We start from the raw sequence: 22,821 nt of genomic DNA on the forward strand, positions 1-22,821 counted from the left end.
ATTACTGTACAGAAAATCAACATATCTAATACAATAATTAAATCTTCAAATTTTTAAAATAAATCACCAAGACTTCTGAAAATCACATTTTGTATAGCTTATGAGCAACTTAGCTCCATTAAAACTCGATGACAATGCATATCTTCATATTCGTTCTAAAAATAATCCAAATAGTGTTAAAATATGATCTTTTAATTTCTTTTTTTTTACCTAAAAATTATAAAATTGTGAAATTAATAGATATTTATCCCAATAAAGTATAATTCACAAAAAAAAAAAAAAGAAAAAACCTAATAATAAGCATAAAAATAAGGGCTATAAAATAGTAATATTCAATACTCATCAAGTTCAAAAGAGATTAAATTTTGCAAAAAAAATTCCCACCATTTTCCATGAGAAGATTAACAGAAAATTTAAAAAACACAATCATAAGCGCCATAAAAGTTTTTGAAAATTAAGAAATAGAAAAAAAAAATTATTAAATAAAGACTTATTTAATTTAAATTATTTTGTTTAATTAAAAATCAATATATCATACGATAAATTATATTTATTTAATTACTATAAAAAAAAATTTAATCTAGCACGGTTGTCACCAAACAAAATATTTAAAAATAATAGTTCTTTTCTCTCCAGGTTACCAAACAGACTAGGCACTGCACATTTGCACATGCCAGTCGTTTTTTTTATTTAATTTATTGATTGATTTCTTTTTTTCTTTATACAATATTTACGTCTAAGAAAATTATAATTAGTATTTGAAAACTAGTATAATATATATAGTAATATAGAAATAATAAATTTGATTATTTATATATTTATAAGTACAAAAGTGAAATCGAGTCTGTTAATCAACATTAAGGAAGATTTATTTTTAATTTTCGTAGAAAGTGGTAATTTGAGTCAAAACAATGGCGTTTAGTCATAATCAGGCCATACTTGATACGAGATATAACAGGGATGATAACCATCACAAAAGAAATTTTTATCACAAAAAATCAAAAAAAAATCAAAAAAAAAAAAAATCAAAAATCACAAAATCACAAAATAAATGGATTTCATAAAAAATAGTAAGACAAATGGAAAGAGAAATAGGGAAGTACAAGAATACTAACTTCATTTTTGGGAATTTTAGTCAATGAAAACGATTATAGAATAAAAGATAGTTGTTCGCAGAGTAAAAGGAGAGATGAAAAAGACTGCCTTCATCTAAAAACATTCAAACAACCATACACAGACAAATTACAAGAAATAAGAAATTTATTGCAAATAAAGAAATATCAGCATAAAATATGTCTATTTTTTGCTGAAACAAACTCTATAAGCAGCCATTTATGCAAACCAGCTGCATTAATTTCAAATATTTTGGAGATGTACCCCATTAATCAATATCATAAATAGGTAAACTAGGAAACTATTAAAAGCGTATGAAAAATAAACCAAAACCAGGAAACTGCCTAAAAAGAAATGAACAAATTTTAAGTTTGATCAAACTCCTATGGACTAGTTGTCGAAAAGAAAACAACTACGGATTATCAATTGTTTCACCGACTTTGCGCCGCATATTTTACAGTTATAACTCAAGATTCTCTCTCAAAATGTTGCGAACTACAAAATGAAAATCTAAATAAGGCAAAAATACATAATTGGGGGAAGATCAAGCATTCATCATCTTCTCATTTTTCCAAGCTATCCAAGAAGCTTTGGATCTCCCTTAAACCTTCAGCAGAAAAACTACGGTGCACTCTTGGGCGTGGGGCAACCAAATTAGGTGGAGGCTGCTGTTGGAAGCAAACTACCACAGCAGCTAAATTATCCCCACTCTTCCTCTTCAAAGCCTCATCAACCAAATCCCTGCTACAAATAGCCGGGTCATTGTGCTCCTGAAGCCTCCGCCGAGCAAAATCCACAGCATTTTGGCTCCTAAACACATCCCAGATCCCATCACAGCCGATGATGAGGAATTCATCTTCCTCTGTCAGTTTTGTAGTCATTAGTTCTGGCTCTGCACTGAGTGGACCACCATCCCTGCCCTTCATTCCTTCCATATGCCAGTCTCCTAAAGCACGCGCAACATTAAGCTGCCCATTAAGATAACCATCATAAACATAACCACCTGATGCCTCAATGCGCGTCTTCTCTCTGCTACACATTGGTTTGTGATCCCTTGACATTTCAATGGCTTTGCCTCGGCGGCACAGCACCGCTCGACAATCTCCAGCATTTGCTATCACCAACAGTCTGCCATCCCAAAAATACAATCAACATACAACTAAAAAATCTTTTAACTAAATTAAAGAGTGATTATTTTATTTATCTTTACCATCAATAAAAACGAACAACAGTAGACAACTTTTCTTCAGTTCCTGATTAACCCTTAGTTTACTTCATACATCAAAAGAAAGCAGCAGTACATTCATGTAAGTCGCCGCTAATCTATATTGAGTAAAGTGCAACAATTTCCTTAAAGAAACTTAGTTGATTGAGCAGACTTAGCTTGACCCACACAGACCAAAATGACCACCACAAGGCAAGGAAAGTACAACCATAAACCCATATAAATATCAAGTACTACACCCCACAGATAATGAATGAAGTGTTATGAGATAAACATGTATAGTATGAAATGCATATAAATGTTTCACAGGTAGAAAATGCTACCTTCCAATAACAAGGGCCGCTAAAGCAGTGGTTCCTGAAGAAAGGGCAGCATCCAAAGAGCAAGCTTCTGCAAAGGCAGAATCAGTTTGCAGAAATGCTGATATAACAATCCTCTCAATATCCCTTGGGAAGTCTTCGTCCTCACAAATGAACTTTGGCAAATGATGGCAAGCAAAGTCAGCAGCATGCTTACCTCCATGTCCATCAAAAACCTGGACCACCAACAGCATTAAAATTTTGATTACCGAAAAATAGCTATAAAATGCAAAACGAAGCTAATTATTGTTCAGAACTTTGGTTGCAAAGGATGGTCAATCTACAGCACAATGAGAGAAAGTGTAGAAAAAGAAAATTTATGCTCATTGCCCAGCATTAAGAAAAGAACCAACAGTAGTAACATCATTATCACTACCTACATATCCAATATCACAACATTCCTTGGTCAAAGTAAAGCATAACAAACACCCTCTCAAGAGCTAAGAATTTATATTCTATCTTAAAAAAGCAGGCCTATTAAATGGACCATAGCATGACCAAGATTGGCTATAGTTTAACCTAGCTAGACAAACAGATATCGTTTAAGACAATACTCAACCATGAAATCATAGCCCATTTGCCTAGTTATCACATTAGTAGTTTACATTTGGCAAGAAGTTCTCTAAGAAATAATGTATGTTTGGCAAACACCAGCACTAGGGATAATGTTTGGCAAACACCAGCACTAGGGATAATGTTTAACCATTTCCATTAATCACCACCGGACCACATAGCCAGGAACTGCATCATTATGCACCAATTCCTATATCATATAATGTTTTTGATTAATCAGGAAATAAAAATATCCAAATAACTGGTAAATTTGGCAAGAAAGTTCATCTCTCTCATAAAAAACAGGGAAATAAGCACCAGATAAAATGCATTGTCATAATCCAAAGATATGGACCATACACCAATAGAAACGGACTACTTTAAATCTAAAATACAATTTCCCACTAGTAAGGAAAATGGCATAAACAAAGATTGAAAAAAATAAATAAATAAATACCCCATAAAAAGCATTGGGCCCATCAATATAACTTTTAAGCCCATAATCTTCCATAAAATTGTCAACACAAACATATACATCTTCCATGCTCGTACGAAACCCGATATCAGTCGATCCTCCTGATCGGAGAATGGGAATGTATTCAGACCCACAATCTTCTAAACAATGTCCAGACTCTACGGAGACATCTGGCATCTTCATCTTCATCTGCCACAAGTGCAATCAAATCTTAAATACATGCATGACAAAACCATAAATTTCACAAAAGAAAAACATTTTCATCTTTCGAAAAAACGAAAGTCCTATACTCCAAAAAACATTTAAGTTCATAACTTGATTATATTGAAACAAGTACAGGATATGGATGTAGGAAAAAAACAAAAGTACTCAGTATCAGTAAGTACTCATATGATATCTCCATCTGCAGGCTGCAGCTTTACAATCTGTCAACAGAATTACATCAGACTCTACAAATTTCTTTAACTTTAAATAAGAAAACTAACCTACCATAAAAGTATGAAAACTATTGATGGGAGATTTTTAATATTGTCTAGACAAGAGAAACCTCTATGCAATACCTGCTAATGCATTCATTTGCAGTTCACGAACTTTAATAACTTACAAGATGCTAGATTTTATAATATTTTGACAAATTAATGGTGTGCCTTCGTTAGAAGAACACTCCAAAACTATTTCCCTACAACAACCAGAAGAAACGATGATAAACAATCAGTCATATAACCTTAGCCTCAGTGGAATATTAAAGTCAACGCCAAGTTAGATAAAAGTGCAAAGTACTGAAAACAAATTCCTTGATAATAGCTCGTTAAGAAACCATTAACACAGAAATACACTTTTCAAATCTTTACTTCCATTCATTTCTTAGAGAAACTAAATACCACATTGACCAAAAAAGAAAAAATTACACACTCATCAGAATTCTAATTCTATAAATACCAAAAATTCACCGTCATACATTGTCGAAGTGAACACAAATCGTAGCCCAGATAGCAAAAAATTGCAAAAAGCAGAAAATGGAACTTACCAGAGACGGGTGGCGAACGAGTGACTTCTTACAAGGTACAGCCACGTGATCGTTGCTAAAGCTTTGCTTGTACGCCGCAGCTAAAGGGTTCGGGGGCCGACCTTCGCTGGAGCTCCCATTTTCCACACTACTCACTTTACCTTCCTCCATAGTTATCCACCATCACATCCTCCGCCACAAAAAGAACCAACACTGAATCTGAAAGCTCATGGGGCTTTTCAGGTTGACTCGCTGGGCCAATTGCCGAGTCCGTTGAGCTCAAATTTGAAGGGAACAAAGGAAAATTTTGGGTTTCTTTTTTTTTGGGTACTTTCTATGGATTCGGCTGGATTGAACTGTAAATATAATACATTAGGGATTGGAAGTAGACTGGCTAACCGAGTCGGAGCCGTATTTGAAAAATGGATCTAAAAATAAAAATAAAATTAGGGTTTGAGTGAGTTAAAGTTTATGGGGATACAACAGGAAATGACTCGGTGAGTTGTGAGTGACTTGACCCAGCTGGGAAATTGAAGGCAATTTTTGGTTTTTATGGTAAATCAGGAGAATAAACTTAGGATTTGGGATTTTAGGGCTTGCAGATGCAGAAATTGGGAAAGGTGGCAGTTGATTTGAATTCAGAAGTGTAGGGTTTAGAGTAAACAGAGAGAGATCAAGAATTAGGGTTTTAGAGAGAGAGAGAGAGAGAGAGAGAGAGAGGGATATTTTAGGGATTCAAACGTGATCTAAGCAGAGGGAGAGAGATTTTGGGCGATCTACCCGAGGGCACTGGTTTTCGGTGAAAGCTGATCTCCAACTGGTCGGTTTCTTAGGGATGAGGGGAGCTATGAAACGACGTCGGTTAGAAAATCAGAATTACTTATTGAGTCGGTTACGTCACGTATTCGCGCTTTTCCGACTTTCCGACAAGATTTTGTTTTTAGTCAAATTAAATATAAAATTAAATTTTGGATTACAGTAAAATTGGAAGATCACGTTTTATTAAACAATTGTTATAATAAAAAAAAATTATGATTTAAAGATATGCTGTTTATATGAGCAATCAATTTTAAAATAGTTAGTTCTGTCAAAGGTTAATTAAAAAAAAATTAAGATTGAAACAAACATTATAATATATATATATATATATATTATGGATGGAAACGTTATACTATTTGTTTATGAGTTTTTTTTTTTTTTCTCTCAAAATAGTTTTATGAGAGGGAAATTGATCGAGCAAAGTTTCACAAGCAAATTGACGAATAAATAAAAGTTTAAGAAAGTATATACATTCAATTTTATTAAACGTATTTAGTCCAAAAAAAAATTATTAAATGTTAAAAAAGAAATATAAAGACATAAGTTAATCTTATGCCAAAATTGAAGGAGAAATCGTTTTAAAAAAAAAGAGAAGGAAAAGAAAAAGGTTTAAACCATATTGAAACATTAATGAAAATTTAAATATGTTTTTTATAAAAAAAATTTTAACTTTAAACCATATTGAAACATTAATGAAAATTTAAATATGTTTTTTATAAATTTTTTTTAAAAAAAATTATAGTACCAAAGCGTCTTTCTTTTGGTGATCAATTAAGTAACAAATCAATGTTATTACAAGAATAAATTTTTAAGTCATTCCATGTTAAATCAAACTCTTACATTTAAAATTGCCAACACTAGAACTTATAATAATAAAATGGTATTGTTAATGTTATAATTGATTTAAAAAAATTATTAAATATTATTATAAGAAGAATGATTTTTCTAAAAGACTAAGTCTAAGTTGTTTTTTAATGTTGTAAATTAGTTTTTACAAGATAGTATCTTTTACTGTATATATATTTAGTCATTTAGTAAAAGTCAGTTTCTTATTTTATCTACTGTTTCAACATGTATATTAGTTTATTAACATTAATTTTGGTTTCTAAAGTTTACTTTTGTTATTATTTTTATTCCTAAAAATCATTCATATCCATAAGTATCTCTTGCTCCAACCTCTATGAATAGGAGTTTTCTTTGCCATTTGAAACCACACAACATAGAAAGTTATTTATTCTCTCTTTTTCTCTTTAAATACTTGTCTCAAATCCTCCATATTTTCTTATTATTATTATAAAATTATTTTATTACTATCAAATATAGTTTAGTATATACATATATATTGAGCATTCTAAGGAGTTCGTGGGAATTTTTAGCTATACGTAAGATTCCTAAAGGATTGTTGTATCTTGGAAGAAAAACGTTAAACAACCCAGTGCAGAAAAGGTGTATCTTCTTTAATGATAGCGCTATTGCGTGCCTCGATCCAACTAAATAGGTCATTCTAAACTCTGAATAATTGTTTATTATTTTGTTATTGTTGTTTGGTATTTGGAATTTGTAATTATAAAATCAGTTTTGTTATTTGTTTTAATTTCCAACATTCTTAGAGAAGACATTCTGTTACGATTTTTGTTTTCACAGCATCTTATTTTACTATGGTATCTGTTGATTCAGTTTCTTGCAAACCTGAAAATTTTTCTGGTCAAAATATCAAATATTGGCAACAAAAAATGAAATTTTGGCTCACTACTTTGGATCTTTATTATGTTATTCTTAAATCTTCAAAAGCAAAAGAAAATGTCTCTAAAACTATTGATTCTTCTAAATCTGTTGTATCTTTAGATTCTGGTAAAGATCTTAAACTGTTTCTACTGATGATGATTTTGATGAAAAAGATATGCTATGCCATGGTAGAATTTTGAGTGCTTTGTTTGAAAATATTTATTGTATTTTTTGTACTACTAAATCTGTTTTTGAATTGTGGGATGCTTTAGAACAAAAATATGGGCCTGAGGAACTTGGTTTTAAAAGATATTTTCTTAAAAAATGGCTTGATTTTCATATGATTGATGGTAAATATATTTCTGATCAAATTCATGATTTTGAAAATATTGTTTTTGATATGAAAATAAAAGGTATTGTTTTGGATAATACTTTACTTGTTGCTTCTTTGGTTAAAAAATTGCCTCCTTCTTGATCTGATTTTAAAAGAATTCTGAAACAAAAATCCGAAGATTTTTCTTTTGATGAATTACTAGTTTGTCTTAGGATAGAAGACAAACACCGTAAGACATTAAAATCTTCTAAAAATTATTTTCAAGTCAAAGCTCATATTGTTGAAAATTTGCATAAACCAAAAACCAAAGGCTTTAAGAAAATTAGTTTAAAAAAAAAAAACCCAAATGCCAACAATTTTGATAAAAAAAAAATAAACTTATTATTCAGAAAAAGATGGGTTCTTGTTGGGTTTGTGGAAAAACGAATCATAAGGCCAAAGATTATTTTTTCAAAAAAAGAGTTACTCAGAATGCTCGTGGATCTTTTGGCACAAAACCACAAGCAAACATCCTAAACACAAATTCCTACTCTCGTGCTAACGGGCATTATATTTCTAGCCCACAAAAAAATTTTATTTTTGAATCAAATGAATAGTGGATTGATTCAGGGACTAATGTTCATGTTTGTTCTGATAAAAAATTATTTTCTTCATATCAGGAATCAAACAAAAAAACTGTAAGCCTGGAAAATTGAAATTTGGCTCAAATAATAGGAGAAGAATAAGTGAAACTTTTCTTCTGGCAATTCTATTATTTTAGATAGTGTTAAGCATGTCACAGATATAAGGAAAATTTATTTAGTACTTCTTTATTGGTTCAAAATGGTTATAAATTTGCTTTTGTGTCAAATAGAGTTGTACTTATGAAGAATGGTTGTTTTATTGGCAAAAGTTATTTGTATGATGATTTATTTAAACTTAATATTATAAATTGCAATATTAATGATTTGACTACTTGTTACACTTCTATTACAAATGTTGAGTGTTTTAATTACTAGTATGGTAGGCTTGGGCATATTAATTTCAATTCTATTAAGAGAATGATGAATTTAGATGTTATTCCAAAATCTTCTTTTATTTATGAAAAATGTGATGTTTTTGTTCAAGCAAAACAACCTAGAAAAGCTTTTAAATATGTTGAAAAAGAAACCACTTTGTTACAATTAATTCATAGTGATATATGTGATTATCATAATATTTTGGCCCGTGATGGTAAACGTCATTTTATTACTTTTATTGATGATTTCTATAAATATTGTTATGTTTATTTAATTCATTCTAAAAATGAATTATTTGATATGTTCAAGGTTTATAAGGCTGAAGTAGAAAATCAACTTGAAAAGAAAATAAAGATTTTGATCTAGAGGTGGTGAGTATACTCTAATGAGATGAATGATTTTTGTAAATCACATGGCATTGTTCATTAGGTAATTGCGCTATATTCACCACAATCAAATGGTGTAGCTGAAAGGAAAAATAGAACACTAATTGATACGGTAAATTCTATGCGTAATCTATGGAGAGAAGCTTTATATTCTGCATGTTTAATACTTAATAGAATTCCCTATAAAAATTTTGATAAAACTTCTTATGAGCTTTGGAAAAATAGAAAACCTAATTTGAAATTTCTCAAAGTGTGGGGGTGTTTTGCAAAGGTAAGTATTCTTGTAAACAAAAAGAGAAAATTGGGATCTAAAACCATTGATTGTGTTTTTATTGGTTATTCTTTAAATAGTATACTTATAGATTTTTTATATTAAAATATGATGTTTTTGATTTTTCTATGAATACTATTAGAATCTTGTGATGCGACTTTCTTTGAAAATATTTTTCCATTGAAAGATAAAATTTCAAAACAAATTAGTGAAAACTCAACTTCTAATTTTATTCCTTTCGAAGATCAAATTGAACTTAATAGGAGTAAAAGAAATAAAGTTAGAGAAAAATTATGGAAATGTTTTTTTAACTTTTTTGATCGAAAATGACCTTAAAACTTTTAATGAAGCTATGAGTTCTTTTGATGCTCATTTTTTGAAAGAGGCTATTAACAGTGAGATGGATTCAATAATAAGCAATAATGCATGGGTTTTAATTGATCTTTCTCCTGGTTATAAAATAATTAGGTGCAAACGGATTTTTAGGAAAAAATTAAGAATTGATGGCTCCATTGAAAAATTTAAAGCCAGACCTGTGGCAAAATGTTTTAAACAAAAAGAAGGTATTGATTTCTTTGATACTTATTCTTCTGTTACTAAAATCACTACTATTAGAATTTTAGTTGCTTTGACTGCCATTTATAATATAGAAATTCACCAAATGAATGTAAAAACTGCTTTTTAAATAGTAAATCAGATGAAAAGATTTACATGGACCAATCTGAAAGTTTTATTAGTCTTGGTCAAGAAAAGAAAATTTGTAAATTAGTCAAATCTCGTTATGGTTTAAAACAAGCACCAAAACAATGGCATGAAAAGTTTGATAGTATAATTCTTGTTAATGGTTTTGTTATTAGTGATGCTGATAAATGTATTTATATTAAATTGTTAGAAAATACATATGTAATTCTTTGTTTATATGTAGATGATATTATTATTTTTGGTACAAATTTGAATGTCATTAATGATACAAAGTTGTTTTTATCTAAGCATTTTGATATGAAAGATCTTGGCATTGCTAATGTTATATTAGGCATGAAATTAATAAAGTGTGATGTAGGTATTACTTTGACACAAGGACATTATGTTGAGAATTTATTAAAAAAGTTTAACTTTTTTTATGTGAAGCTTGTGTTTACACCTTTTGATCCCAATTGAAAGTTAACAAAAAATAAAGGTGATGCAGTATCATAGCTTTTATATTCTCAAATTATTGGTTCCTTTATATATTTATTTAACTGAACCAAACCTGATATATCTTATGTTGTTAATAGATTAAGCAAGTATACTAGTAATCCTAGTAGTAATCATTGGATTGTTATAGAAAGAATCTTTAAATATTTTTAAGGTACGATTGATTATTGTATTAACTATACTGGTTTTCCTACAGTCTTGGAAGGTTTTTATTATGCTAACTCGATTTCAGATTCAGATGAAACTAAATCCACAAGTGGTTATGTTTTTACTTTGGGTGGTGGTGCAATAGCATGGAAGTCAAGAAAGCAAACTATAATTTCTAGCTCAACCGTGGAAGCTGAATTTATTGCTCTAGACCTTGCCAGTAATGAAGTTGAATGATTGAGAAGTCTTTTGGCAGACATACAAATTCTATCTCATCCAATTCCCGCTGCACCTTTGCATTGTGATAGTCAAGTAATTATTGCAATGGCACAGAGTAAAACTAATAATGAGAAGAGGAGACATATAAGGATTAAACATAAAACTATCAAACAATTACTAACAGATGGTGTTATTTCTCTTGATTTTGTCAGATCTGAAGAGAATCTTGCGAACCCACTTACAAAAGGCCTAGCGCGAGGGCGAGTAATTAAATTATCGAGCAGAATAGGACTGAAGCCTATAAATATAGTCACCACAGTGGACACTCAACTTTTGTGATTGGAGATCCCATGAAGATCGTTCAATGGCTAAAAACAAAACAGAAGTGTTACTATGAAACACTATTTTATAATTGAAGAGAATTTCCTGGTTCCATTCCTATGGTGATAGTGCTTAAAATTGTGATGGTATAGGATGAGTATAATTCTGAATGAAACCAAGGTATGTATATTTGCAAGGAGTTAATCACAAACAACCCTTGGAGATTTCACCTAAATGAGTATCATAATATGATCGCTACCATGGGAAATCAGGCTACTCCCTAAAAATACTCATAATACAAGATACATGCGCATGATCATTAAAGGGCAAACCAAAATAGAACTAAAGAAGAATTACCTATACTGTGTGTATTGTAAGTGAAAATCTGGTTCAAAGAGCCTAGTTCAAGACTTAGTTCACTATAGTTCTTTCGTATGGAAACTTTTAAATTTAGTTTTTACTTCATTAATTTATTATAACAATTTTTTTTCTTATTCAACAAAAGATTATAACATTTTAAAGATTTTTAAATTTAGTTTTTAATTTATATTCTCTTAAAATAAAATCAAGCCTTTCAAATCTAATTCAAATTTTTGAACATGGTTTTGTATGGAAAAATATAATTTATTTTCTTTTTGCTTCTTTTCATTTATTTATTGTAAAAAAAAATTATTTTTTATTTCAAAAAAAAAATGTAACATTTTCTATCTATTTTTTTTTAGAAAAGTTTTAGTTGCACTATCAAAAGAATTTTATACAGTTCTATTATAAATTTATATTTTTATCCCTATTTAAAATTACTATTAAAGATATTTACTAATTAAATATATTTGTGTTCGGAAATATAAAATTGAACATTTCAAATGTGTTTAGAATTATATGATTGAACAGCTTAAATATATTTAAAAGTATATGATCAAACATTTTTAGATTTGAATATCTTAGAGGTATATAGAAGTATGTGATTGAATATTTCAAATATATTCAGAAATATACAACTGAATATGTTTAAAAATGAACATCTCAAATATGTTTAGAAATATACAGTTGAACATCTCAAATATGTTCAAAAGTATACAACTGAACGTCTCTAGAGATGTTCATAATTTCAAAACTGAATACTCCTATGTATATATTTTTCCATTGCCCAAAAGTGTTCTAACATGAAAATTTTTTTTTGTAAAATTTCCGTGATTATCAGTTTCATCCAAAAATATTGTAAAGAGTTTTCATTTAGCGGTATTTGATTTGTAAACAATTTGTGAACAAAAAAAATATTTTTTGAGCCTAATTAAGACTGTATAAATGATGAATATTTTAAGTATTAGAAATATTGTATAAAGTTATTTTATATATTTTTATATTTAAATGGTAGTGTGTAAAAAATAATACTGTGTAAAATTCTTTTAAAATTATGAAATGAACTTCTGTTTTTTAATTTATATTCTCTTAAATAAATTTTTAAATTTTAATATTCAATTCAATTTCTTTAAACGTATGAGAAATATAATTTTTAAATTTCATAAGTTGTAAAATATTTAAAATTTTAAATTAATTTTGAAAAAAATCTTTCCACATTTTTAATTATTTTTATTAAGTTTTTAAAATTTATAGAATATTTTTTTGCATATGAAGTTCTATAACCATGTCAAACTTTCAATCTAGTCCCTCCTATTTAATGGAATTTTGGATGGAAAATAGACAAAGACTAATAGTACCAAAAAAAAAAAAAAAGAATTTATGGGAGAAAAATACCAAAAAAAAAAAAAAAAACGAATTATACGGAACACGTTAAAGATAATGATCCACTAATGTAAAAATCTTAAATATTTTTTTTGAAATTAAAAAAAAAATCAAAAAAATTTTTTTAGATAATTTATCTAAATTAAAATTTATCCAAAATTTTTTCATTTCCATAATTCAAACTTGTTATAACGACGAAATATTAGATGCAGTGGGAAAAAATTAGAACAAGAAATTCATTCAATGTTCACCAAAAAAACAAAATGAAAAATCGAAATCCGAGAGGGAGTCGTATCATTGAGGTGCTACTGTGGAGGCGTGTCGGCCGAGAACGACAGTGTACAAGAAGAAACTCTTTCCAACACGCGTCCCCCAACACAGAAAAATCATAGCGCCTTGCGAGACGGGAAGGAACCGAACGACTCTTCCTTGATTGGCGGCTTCAACCCACGTGGCAGACTCGCAACTCAACCAACAATCCCCACCTATTTTGGCGGCAACTGTTTTCCTCTATATATATATATATATAGATATATAAAAGTATAATATAAGCCTCTTTACATATTTTTTTGGGGCTAAACTTGGACAGAAATAAAATGGCAATCAGAACCAGTTGCTGCTTCAATTTAGCCCCTCCAACACCAACCCGTCCTCCTTTCCCTCCTAGGACATCTCAAATCCCAAGGTAATGAAATTTTAGTCAATTAGTTTTTGTTAGAAATACGGGGCTCAACTTTTTTATTTTATTTATTTATTTTTGTGTGTTTGTTGTACGGTTCGATTTAATATCTCTACTATACATTAAAAGACCAAAAAAAAAAAAAAAAAAAAAAATCTCTAACACACGTGTCAATGCTTTTACTTCCAATATGCAGGAATAAACAAGAGGAAATACCAAATGGAAGTAGAAGTAGAATTAGTGCGTGCGCAATAGGGCTGAGTTGCATAATAATTGGATTGGAAACGGGAAGTTTAGCAAGTAGCGAAACCCAGTATGCAATTGCAAAAGAAGAAATGTTGCCAATTGGAGTTGGAGTAGAAATGGACGGATCGAGTTCAAATAAGGTTGCAAAATGGAGTGACAAAAGAATGTGTTCGCCTTGGCGACTCAATTCGCTCGAAACCATCGTGCCGGAGAACCTTCCCAGGCCATCAGCTCACCGGAGATGGGAAGCCGTTGGATATTCAAAGAATGCTCCACCTCTAAAATTGGTCATTAGAACAACCTCCAACTGCTTTTCTATGTAATTAGTTTTCTTCTTCTGAGCTGCTTTGTATCATATTATCGAATTATTGATGTCTATATCAATGAAAAGAAAAACATGGCTTTCTCATCCAGTTTTGTCATCTTATTATTATTATTATTATTTTGACCAAATTGTTAAACTAATGTCCATATGGAGCTTGTTTTTCTTTAGGTTTCCCACTTTTTTGGAACATAACTTTTTGTGATTCAGTTTTCCTGTGGAGTCCAATGGGTGTAGTACAGTATTGGCTTTATCAAAAAAGTATTTGTAGTACATGTAGTACGTTCCGAGATAGTAGCTGCTAATACTCATTTTCTTGGGCTAAAGGTCGTAGTTAGTTCTTTTCTTTTGTCTTTTTTTTTTTTTTTTTGAATAATAATTGAGAATATTAACAAGAAAGACCAATATACATCAGGACAATCCGTCTATAGTGCGTACAGTCCTCATACGAATCACAGTATTGGTGATGATTTTTCATAGTATTAGTGACGATTTTCTAAGAAACCGTCGTTAATACTATAAAAAACTATCACTAATACTGTGATCCTCATACAGACTGTTCTCACCATATAATTTTCGTACATCAGGATCCAAATAAGGTTTCAACCAGAAAGGACCTCCTCTGACCAGGAAACAAAATCAAAGTAATCCATAACAATATAAGATCGCAGTTGGTCGAGTACCATTATATACCGATATGGAATCCGTAACTATACAAATTATTTGTACGGTATAATTTCGAAAAATAGAAAAGAAAATATTGGTATCTTTAAAAAGTACATGTATCTCATAAAAATAGGAAAGTATAATTTAATATGTTACTAAAGTATAATTTAATATGTTACTATATGTTCATATATATTTTTTTCTATATATAATTATAAATAAATAAAATCATTTGTATTAGTTACAATTTAATACTCTTTTTAACTTATGTAAGTTGCAATTTTATCTTCAAAATATAAAAAAAAAAGAGCTTAAATTTTGGCCTTTAGGTATTTTAGTTTGAATTTATTAAATAACAATGATTAATGGTTTTATCATATTTAATCAATATCAAAATATAATTTACTGTAATTAAGATATTTTAGTTTTAATTTATTGCCATATAAGCCCTTTACGTTAACAAAATTATCTTTTAATACCCTTAATTCATTTTCGGCTATTTGCCAAAAATTCCATTTAGATCAAAGTGAAATAAAATGAAACATAAAGGTTTAAATTAGAATGTTTTAAATTTTAGAGTGATAGTGTAATTTCTCAAACTATAATGTGCTAAACATGCAATTAATCCTAGCCGATTTCAACACTCTCTCTCTCACAAATCACAGCGGGTCTTACTTTTCTTTCTCTTCACCTTCTTTAGAACAAGTTACAAGAAACCCTCCATCGTTTCTTCTTCTGGAAAAAATAAAAATAATAATAAATGAATAAATAAATAAGTCGACAACCAAATTTTCTTCAATCCTTCAATAATGGGAAAATGGAACTGCAAGTCCAAATTTGTTTTTTAACGGCAAAATACTGGAAGAATAAGATAAACCATAAATCTCCAAACCGATAAATATTTGGTCTTGAACCTTGGTTTTACTGATCATGAAATTTAAGGTTTTATTTTTTCCTATATAATAATCAGACTCAATCACCATAGCAAAGACAGATCAACTCTCCCAAAATTTTAATTGATTTCAAATTTCTAATTGTTTTTTTATAATAGAGAAAAAAATCACTTGCAGGTGAAAGATTTTTACGAAGTGGAAGAGAAAAATAATCAAAGCTTTGTCTGTGAGAAACAAGGAGAAGAAAAGGAGAGAGAAAGAGGCCTGGTTGGAGAATTAAACTTCGATGGTGAGGGAGAAGGTGAAGAGAGAAAGGGGAGAAAGGTTATTTTAGTAATTTTAAATTAAATGCAGTGTAGGTAGAATATGATGTGGTGTGAAACGAACGACCCTTAGCCCATTACTTTGGCATCAAGATTGTTTGTTAGTTTTTTAAGTGCTTGTTTATGCTTAGTTTTTAATCACAACCATTTGCTTGAAATCTATGTAACCCAATAACCCAAATAGAGCGAATCATGTTAGCACATGAGAAACACATGTGCCATACACAAGAGGTTTGTTTGTTTGTTCGTTTTTCATTTTATTTTTTGGTTTTCATTTTATTTATTTATTTATTTTTTGGTGTCTTGATTGGAAGAAGAAGAAAGCAACTTCTGCACAAAAATAGGGAGAAGGAAGAATTTAATTGCTTTAATTGCATTTTACAATAATTTACTTATTTTGATAAAATTTCTGTGCAAGGGCACACTTTGGTGGGTTTGAGAAGCTTTGACTCCTAATTTCATCTCCTTCTCTCCATGGTGTTCGTTGGTGGCATCCTACCAAACCTGATGGAAATCATGATGTTCTTGAATCCCTTACCTAATGGGAATTTGATAAAAATTTGACTAGAGCTTAAATAATTGTTCAATTAACCAATTCTTTTTCTTAATCAGTAACCCAATTGGAATCAACGGGTCATCTATCTCCCAAACAAGCTGTGGAAATAATGGCTGCTATTATAAATATTGTAATTGATCCTTTCAACATTGCCAAAGCAAAAGCAAAGGAGGTCAGCTTCATCATGTCATGTTTTTATTTTATTGATACATATATATATATATATATATACACATACCTATATTTGGATATTCCTTTCTCACATGGACCTAATTGCTTACAAGGGACTTCTTGCCGGTTGTCACACCTTAAATTTTTTGAACTTGTGTCATGAATAAGCATGCAAACAAAAAGCAAAACAAAAAAAAAAAAAAAATAAAAAAAAATTCATAACAGAATTCAAAAATTAACAGAGGGCAAAAAGATATATTCAAAACATAACAATAGCAAAATACCTTAACAATAGGTGAAAACGTATTAATCAATATTTAAAAATAAATTAATAAAAGACCTACTTTAAAAATTTAATCCTAAACCATAAATAATACAGAGATATCCAGACAAAGTCCGAAGCTATGTCAAATCCTTATCAGCTTGCCACATAACTAATGGGTACTTGAAACTATAGCAAAACTAAGTGAGTGATAATTTAGTAAGCCACTAGGATTTGTTTTTATAACATAACAAATAAAAAAAATAATACTTATACAAACCAAACATTTAAACACATTTTGAACATATATTAATACATATCCAATTAGTCCAATACACATGGCAAATAATTTTTGCACACAAAACAATTCATAGATCAAATATTTCCAAAATAGTCATGCATATTTATTTTTCAAAAGCTTGAGATCTCATACTTTCATATTTATCTTTTATCAGATTCTTAGTAGGACTTCCCATACGAATAGTTACCCATTGGTGATCCAAAACAAAATCAACGTATGTGAGACAAACATAAGTAGGGAAATCATAGATTTTAAAATAGATGAACACTCATGCCCAAAGGTAAGAGCTGAACCCTTAGTGTGATCATTAATAGGTCCTCTCACATGTAACAATATATCTACACCTGAAGGTGAAGAATCTGTAATTCACTTGGAAAGACCTTAATGTGACTCATTTCATCATATGGATATTTATATGCTTAAAAATATGAATTACTAGGGAAGACTCCAACACAATCCACCAATTTGTCTACTAAGCACCAAATAGAACAAACTATTAAAGCTATACAAAATTCATATCAAAAGTTTCAAAAATCCATAACATATAAAAGACTTAAAAACTCTTTCATAACAATAAAATCTAGTGAACTTACCTTGAACGCAATCCAAGAGCAAAACCGTAAATTCAATCAACTTCAATATAGATTCTCAACCTATAACACAAGTTAAAGAATATCATATAAGCATGATATATCCAACAAAACCTACAATAGTAAGGCTACCCAAATAACCCTTTAACTCTGTTTTCCAAGCTAAGACAAAACTATAAATAATCAAAACATAAATTCACTAGTCAAAATAATTAGAAACCTTTCGAACTCCTTTTAAGATCTATATAAAAATTCTAAATCACTAAATATAAAATCATAAATCTATAACATATTATCATATCCTAAAAACTCAATTATAACTAGGAATATTACGTCTGAACTCTTTGAAATTTGCATTAATTACAATTTAATTATTTAAGTTATGAAAATTACAACTGGTACTTCTAAAGGGATGTAGATAATAATATTTTAAGTGGTGTAATACTATTGAGGAAAAGATGATAATTTTTTGGAACCTAAGGGAAGGTTGATATTTTTTAAAGTAGGACTAATGTGTATTTAAATCAAACCTTAAGAAAGGTGCATGAAATTAACCCTTATAAAACTAATTATTGTAAACCAGCCCCTAAACAAGAATTAATTTCTTAATCAAACGACACCATCTAAATCTGAAAATTTATAGAGTTATTGTACATATAAATAAGTGAAAAATTAATAATGAAAACTGCTTCAAAACTCATTGCAAAGTTGACACAAAAATACTAAAAATATTAGTTTTTATATATATATATATATATATTTATAAACATATATTTAATATCCAATCTGTAACTCATTCATAAAATTTCTTTTTCTTTTGAAATTTTACAGAATAATATTAGACATACATATGTAACCATGTAAATGTTTATAGCTCAAAGAAATGCCAAAACATGGTCAAAATGAATTTAATAATTTATTGGATAAGTTGAAAAACGGTGTTTTACAGGGAGCTTAGTCTAAAAAAAAGTTCACTATGATTAAACACAAGACCAAAAAAGTCAAATTTACCGAGCTGCACTAAATATAGAAGAAATACTATAATCCACCGTAAGCTAAACTTCAATTTAACCCTAGAAAGTTATCTAATAATCCAAATAAATCTTTAAAAAACATACAATAAGCACATAAACATTAAAAATACTAATTTGGAAAACCTGCAAAACTTCTGAATCATCTTCTCTATGCTCTAAGACACTGAAAAAATGAATGATAACATCCAATACCAAAGGAAAAACTTAATTAGTTTAAACATTAATGAGAAAAGTTATTGGTCCATGTTTTCATGGCATAGAGCATGTCGACACTACTTTTTAAATTGGTGACATGCAAAATTTTGAGTTATAGTTGAAAAGTTATTGTTCTAGAAAATTTTGAGTATCAGTATTATATCAGTGTCTAAATCGATACTGGATTTTTGTTTATTAGTGACCCAAGGTCTTATATATACATGGGGAACATGCCTTTATAAAATAATTGCAAAAATATCCAAAAGGTCAAAACTCAATAAACCATAGAGAGACTCAAACCGGGTTAGCCAATACCCGAGTTAAGCCAATTTTAATCATTTTCTTACCACCATAACATCACATGCACTGGTCATCATGGATGCCCAACTTGAGGTGACCTTAGTTGTAATTTTTCTAGCCCGTTGACTAGCGAACGCATTGGGATTGGCGACTTAAAGCCGACGACTGTGAGTTATGGGTTTTTTGATGGATTGGCCATTTTTTGACCATTCTAGGAACAATGATATGCGCCCATTCATTGGAAAATTTGTGGTTTTTTATTTTGAAGATATTCTTGTATATAGTAGGCATTTAGATGAGCATGTATAACATGTTGGGTTAGTTTTAGGAGTATTTAGGAAGGAAAGATTATTTGCTAACCTCAAAAAGTGTGATTTTTGTAAAGATGAATTGACTTTTCTAGGATTTGTTGTACGTGCTGCAAGGATCAACTAAGTTGAAAGCAATCCAAGAGTGGCCGAAACCTACATTTATTACCCAAGTGAGGAGCTTTCATGGTTTGGCTAATTTCTACCGAAGATTTGTTAAGGATTTTAGCACCATCGTAGCACTTTTGACCGAAGTTGTAAAGAAGAATGTTGGCTTCAAATGGGGAGAAGCACAAGAAAAATCTTTTAATTTGTTGAAATAAAAATTAACTAATGCTCCTTTACTAATTTACCTAATTTTTATAAAAACTTTTAAAATTGAATGTGATGGTTCGGGTGTAGGTATTGGAGCTATTTTAATGCAAGAAGGAAGACCCATAGCATACTTTAGTAAGAAGCTAAATGGAGTTGCATTGTAGTACCCGACTTATGACCAAGAGATGTATGCATTGGTGAGCACTTTGGAGACGTGCCAACATTACTTAATGCAGAAGGAGTTTGTGATTCACACGGATCATGTCATTGAAGCATATCAAAGGTCAAGGGAAGCTTAATCAATGGCATGCTAAGTGGATTGAGTTTATTGATACTTTTCTTTACGTCATCCTCTTCAAGAAAGGTAAGGAAAATATGGTTGCCGATGTATTATCCTGAAGGTATGTATTGTTTTCTACCTTAGATGCTAGATTGCTTAGATTTGAACAATTGAAAGAACTTTGTGAGCATGATAGTGACTTTGGAGAAATATTTATGAATTGTACAAAACATGGTTTTAATAAATTTTACATTTTTGAATGATATTTGTTTAGGGAAAATCAACTTTGTATGCCTAATTGTAGCATTTGGGAATTGTTAGTGAGCGAAGGTCATAGTGGTGGTTTAATGGGTCATTTTGGTGTCTTGAAAACTTTATCCTTGCTGCAAGAATATTTTTATTGGCCTAATATGAAGAGACATGTGGAAAAAATATGTGAAAGATGCTTGAAATGCCGAAAATCTAGGTCAAAGTTTAAGCTGCACAGTTTGTACCTCCCATTGTCGATCCATCCTTTCCTTAGGTCAATTTGTCTATGGATTTTGTTCTTGGTTTACCTTGGTATGAAACAAGTAAGAATTCAATTTTTGTTGTTGTGGATAGATTTTGTAAGATGGCATATTTTATTGCATGTAATAAAACTGATGATGCATCTAATCTTGCTAACTTATTCTTTAAGGAAATTGTTAGGTTGCATGGTAATCCTAGAACTATTGTGTCAGATAGGGATGCCAAGTTCTTAAGTTATTTTTAGAAAATTTTGTGAGTTAAGTTAGGAACTAAACTTTTATTTTCAGCTACTTGTCTTCCACAAATTGTTGGACAAATTGAAATAGTAAATATGACTTTGTCTACATTGTTAAGGGCTTTAATTGTAGAAATTTAAGAATAGGGGAAGAATGTTTGCCACATGTTGAATTTTCTTATGATAGATCTTTGCATTCAACTACAAAATATACATCATTTGAGATTATTTATGGTTTTAATCCTTTGACTCTATTAGATTTGACACTTTTACCTTTAAGTGAACATGCTAATCTAGATGGAAATCAAAAATCTGATTTTGTGAAGCAGGTTTATGAGAAGACAAAAGCAAACATTGAGAGAAGGATGGAACAGTATGAAAAGAATGCTAATCAAGGCCGAATAAAGGTTGTATTTGAACCTGGAGATTGAGTTTGGTTGCATTTGAGAAAGAAGAGGTTTCTTGAACAAAGAAAGTTGAAGCTTATGCCATGTGGAGATGAAATTTTTCAAATTTTGGAGCGGATTAATGATAATGCTTATAAACTTGATTTATCGGGTGAGTATAATGATACGAATCTAGGACGATCTGCTATTAAACTCGTATTATATTAGTCCGGATCTAATTATGTTCAAGTTCTAATGGTCACCTTGACTTCTAACCAACCTGTGATTAGAAACCTTGGTATATAATGAAGATGCCACAATAGGTGGAAGGCCTATTGATAAGTCCAACTAAAATAATTCACTAATGGTATTTTAGGTGTTCAAAAGAACAAAGAGAATTCAATCTCACAAATAATTTTCTGTATAAAATTCAAGCTTGATTTCTCATTAAAAATAAGCCTTTAAATATGCTTTGAATGAACAAAATAAAACCTTAAAAGGATTAGAAAATTTCGGGCAATACAGAATCCAATTAGGAAATTGCCTAATTTCACACTCTTTCCTAATCTAGTTTGGATTAATGAATTCCCTTATTTTGAATTAGGAATTAATTAATTTACAATGAAAATAATAAAATAATAACTTTCCTAAACTTATTTTTCCAGCAAATAAATAAATAAAAACCAAAAGTAAAGGTAATTTCCTATAACAAAAAGTAGAAATCAAATTAGGAAACTAGAATACTAACTTTTTTTATTAAGTTGACTTTGACCAATCTTTGACCAATTTGAGCTCCAAATAAGCTTCTATATGCTTTTTAGGATGCCAAATAAGATTATTATGGAGTCCCACACATTTCCCTTGCTTGGAGGAAAGAGAAAAAACCAACTCAACAAATACAGTAAAGCCAACGGAAAATATAGCAAAACCCGGCCAATTTCTCTCTCATCCGCACACCACTCAAATGACCAGCTTAGTTTTGGCCTTGACTAGTTCCCATGACTTCTTAGTGATATCAAGTGAATTTAAGAAGATTTGAACCATTTTCAGCTGCCCGGAATCCATAAATGCACCAAAACCGCTATCCGGGTCCGTATTGGCTTTCACTTATTGTATGCTCAAAATAGGCCTTGTATCTTCGGGAATGGATAAGCCCTTCTAAGAATGAATTACCCCCTGGATAAAGGTAGTAAGGTTGTCCTTAAACCTCTTAGCTTGAGCCCTAGTGATCGGCCTGGTCTTCATCTGTATCGAGTCAGCACCCTAGTGGGTTGTCGGTTGTGCGGATTCGGGCAAATTCGCATCATATAATGTTAGTGCTACATTCAATATTGTTGATTTATCTCATTTTGCTATAATGTT

General features: G+C 30.1%; 2 protein-coding genes across 4 annotated transcripts; one reads left to right on the plus strand and one right to left on the minus strand.

The window, feature by feature from the left end:
- Nucleotides 1–1,458: 1,458 nt before the first annotated feature.
- Nucleotides 1,459–5,552, minus strand: LOC107421256 (probable protein phosphatase 2C 22). Of its 3 annotated transcripts, XM_048475992.2 has the most exons (6): nucleotides 4,752–4,891; nucleotides 4,285–4,403; nucleotides 4,111–4,149; nucleotides 3,707–3,913; nucleotides 2,662–2,873; nucleotides 1,459–2,241 (listed from the first exon to the last, which is right to left on the minus strand). In XM_048475992.2, the coding sequence occupies exons 4-6, from the start codon at nucleotides 3,911–3,913 to the stop codon at nucleotides 1,677–1,679; spliced, it is 984 nt and encodes a 327-aa protein (XP_048331949.1). In that variant the 5' UTR covers nucleotides 4,111–4,149; nucleotides 4,285–4,403; nucleotides 4,752–4,891; the 3' UTR covers nucleotides 1,459–1,676. The 3 variants fall into 3 exon arrangements, with proteins under 3 accessions (XP_048331949.1, XP_015885945.1, XP_015885943.1); XM_016030459.4 differs by lacking the exon at nucleotides 4,285–4,403 and having other exon boundaries at nucleotides 4,752–4,892; XM_016030457.4 differs by lacking the exons at nucleotides 4,111–4,149; nucleotides 4,285–4,403 and having other exon boundaries at nucleotides 4,752–5,552.
- Nucleotides 5,553–13,414: 7,862 nt separating this feature from the next.
- On the plus strand, nucleotides 13,415–14,221 carry LOC107421258 (protein CHLOROPLAST VESICULATION). Its single transcript, XM_016030462.4, has 2 exons — nucleotides 13,415–13,572; nucleotides 13,763–14,221. Exons 1-2 carry the CDS (start codon nucleotides 13,484–13,486, stop codon nucleotides 14,133–14,135), a joined length of 462 nt encoding a protein of 153 aa, XP_015885948.1. The 5' UTR covers nucleotides 13,415–13,483; the 3' UTR covers nucleotides 14,136–14,221.
- The last annotated feature ends 8,600 nt before the right edge of the window (nucleotides 14,222–22,821 follow it).

Source organism: Ziziphus jujuba, chromosome 5 (genome assembly GCF_031755915.1).
Source record: "Ziziphus jujuba cultivar Dongzao chromosome 5, ASM3175591v1".
Classification (NCBI taxonomy): Eukaryota; Viridiplantae; Streptophyta; class Magnoliopsida; order Rosales; family Rhamnaceae; genus Ziziphus; species Ziziphus jujuba.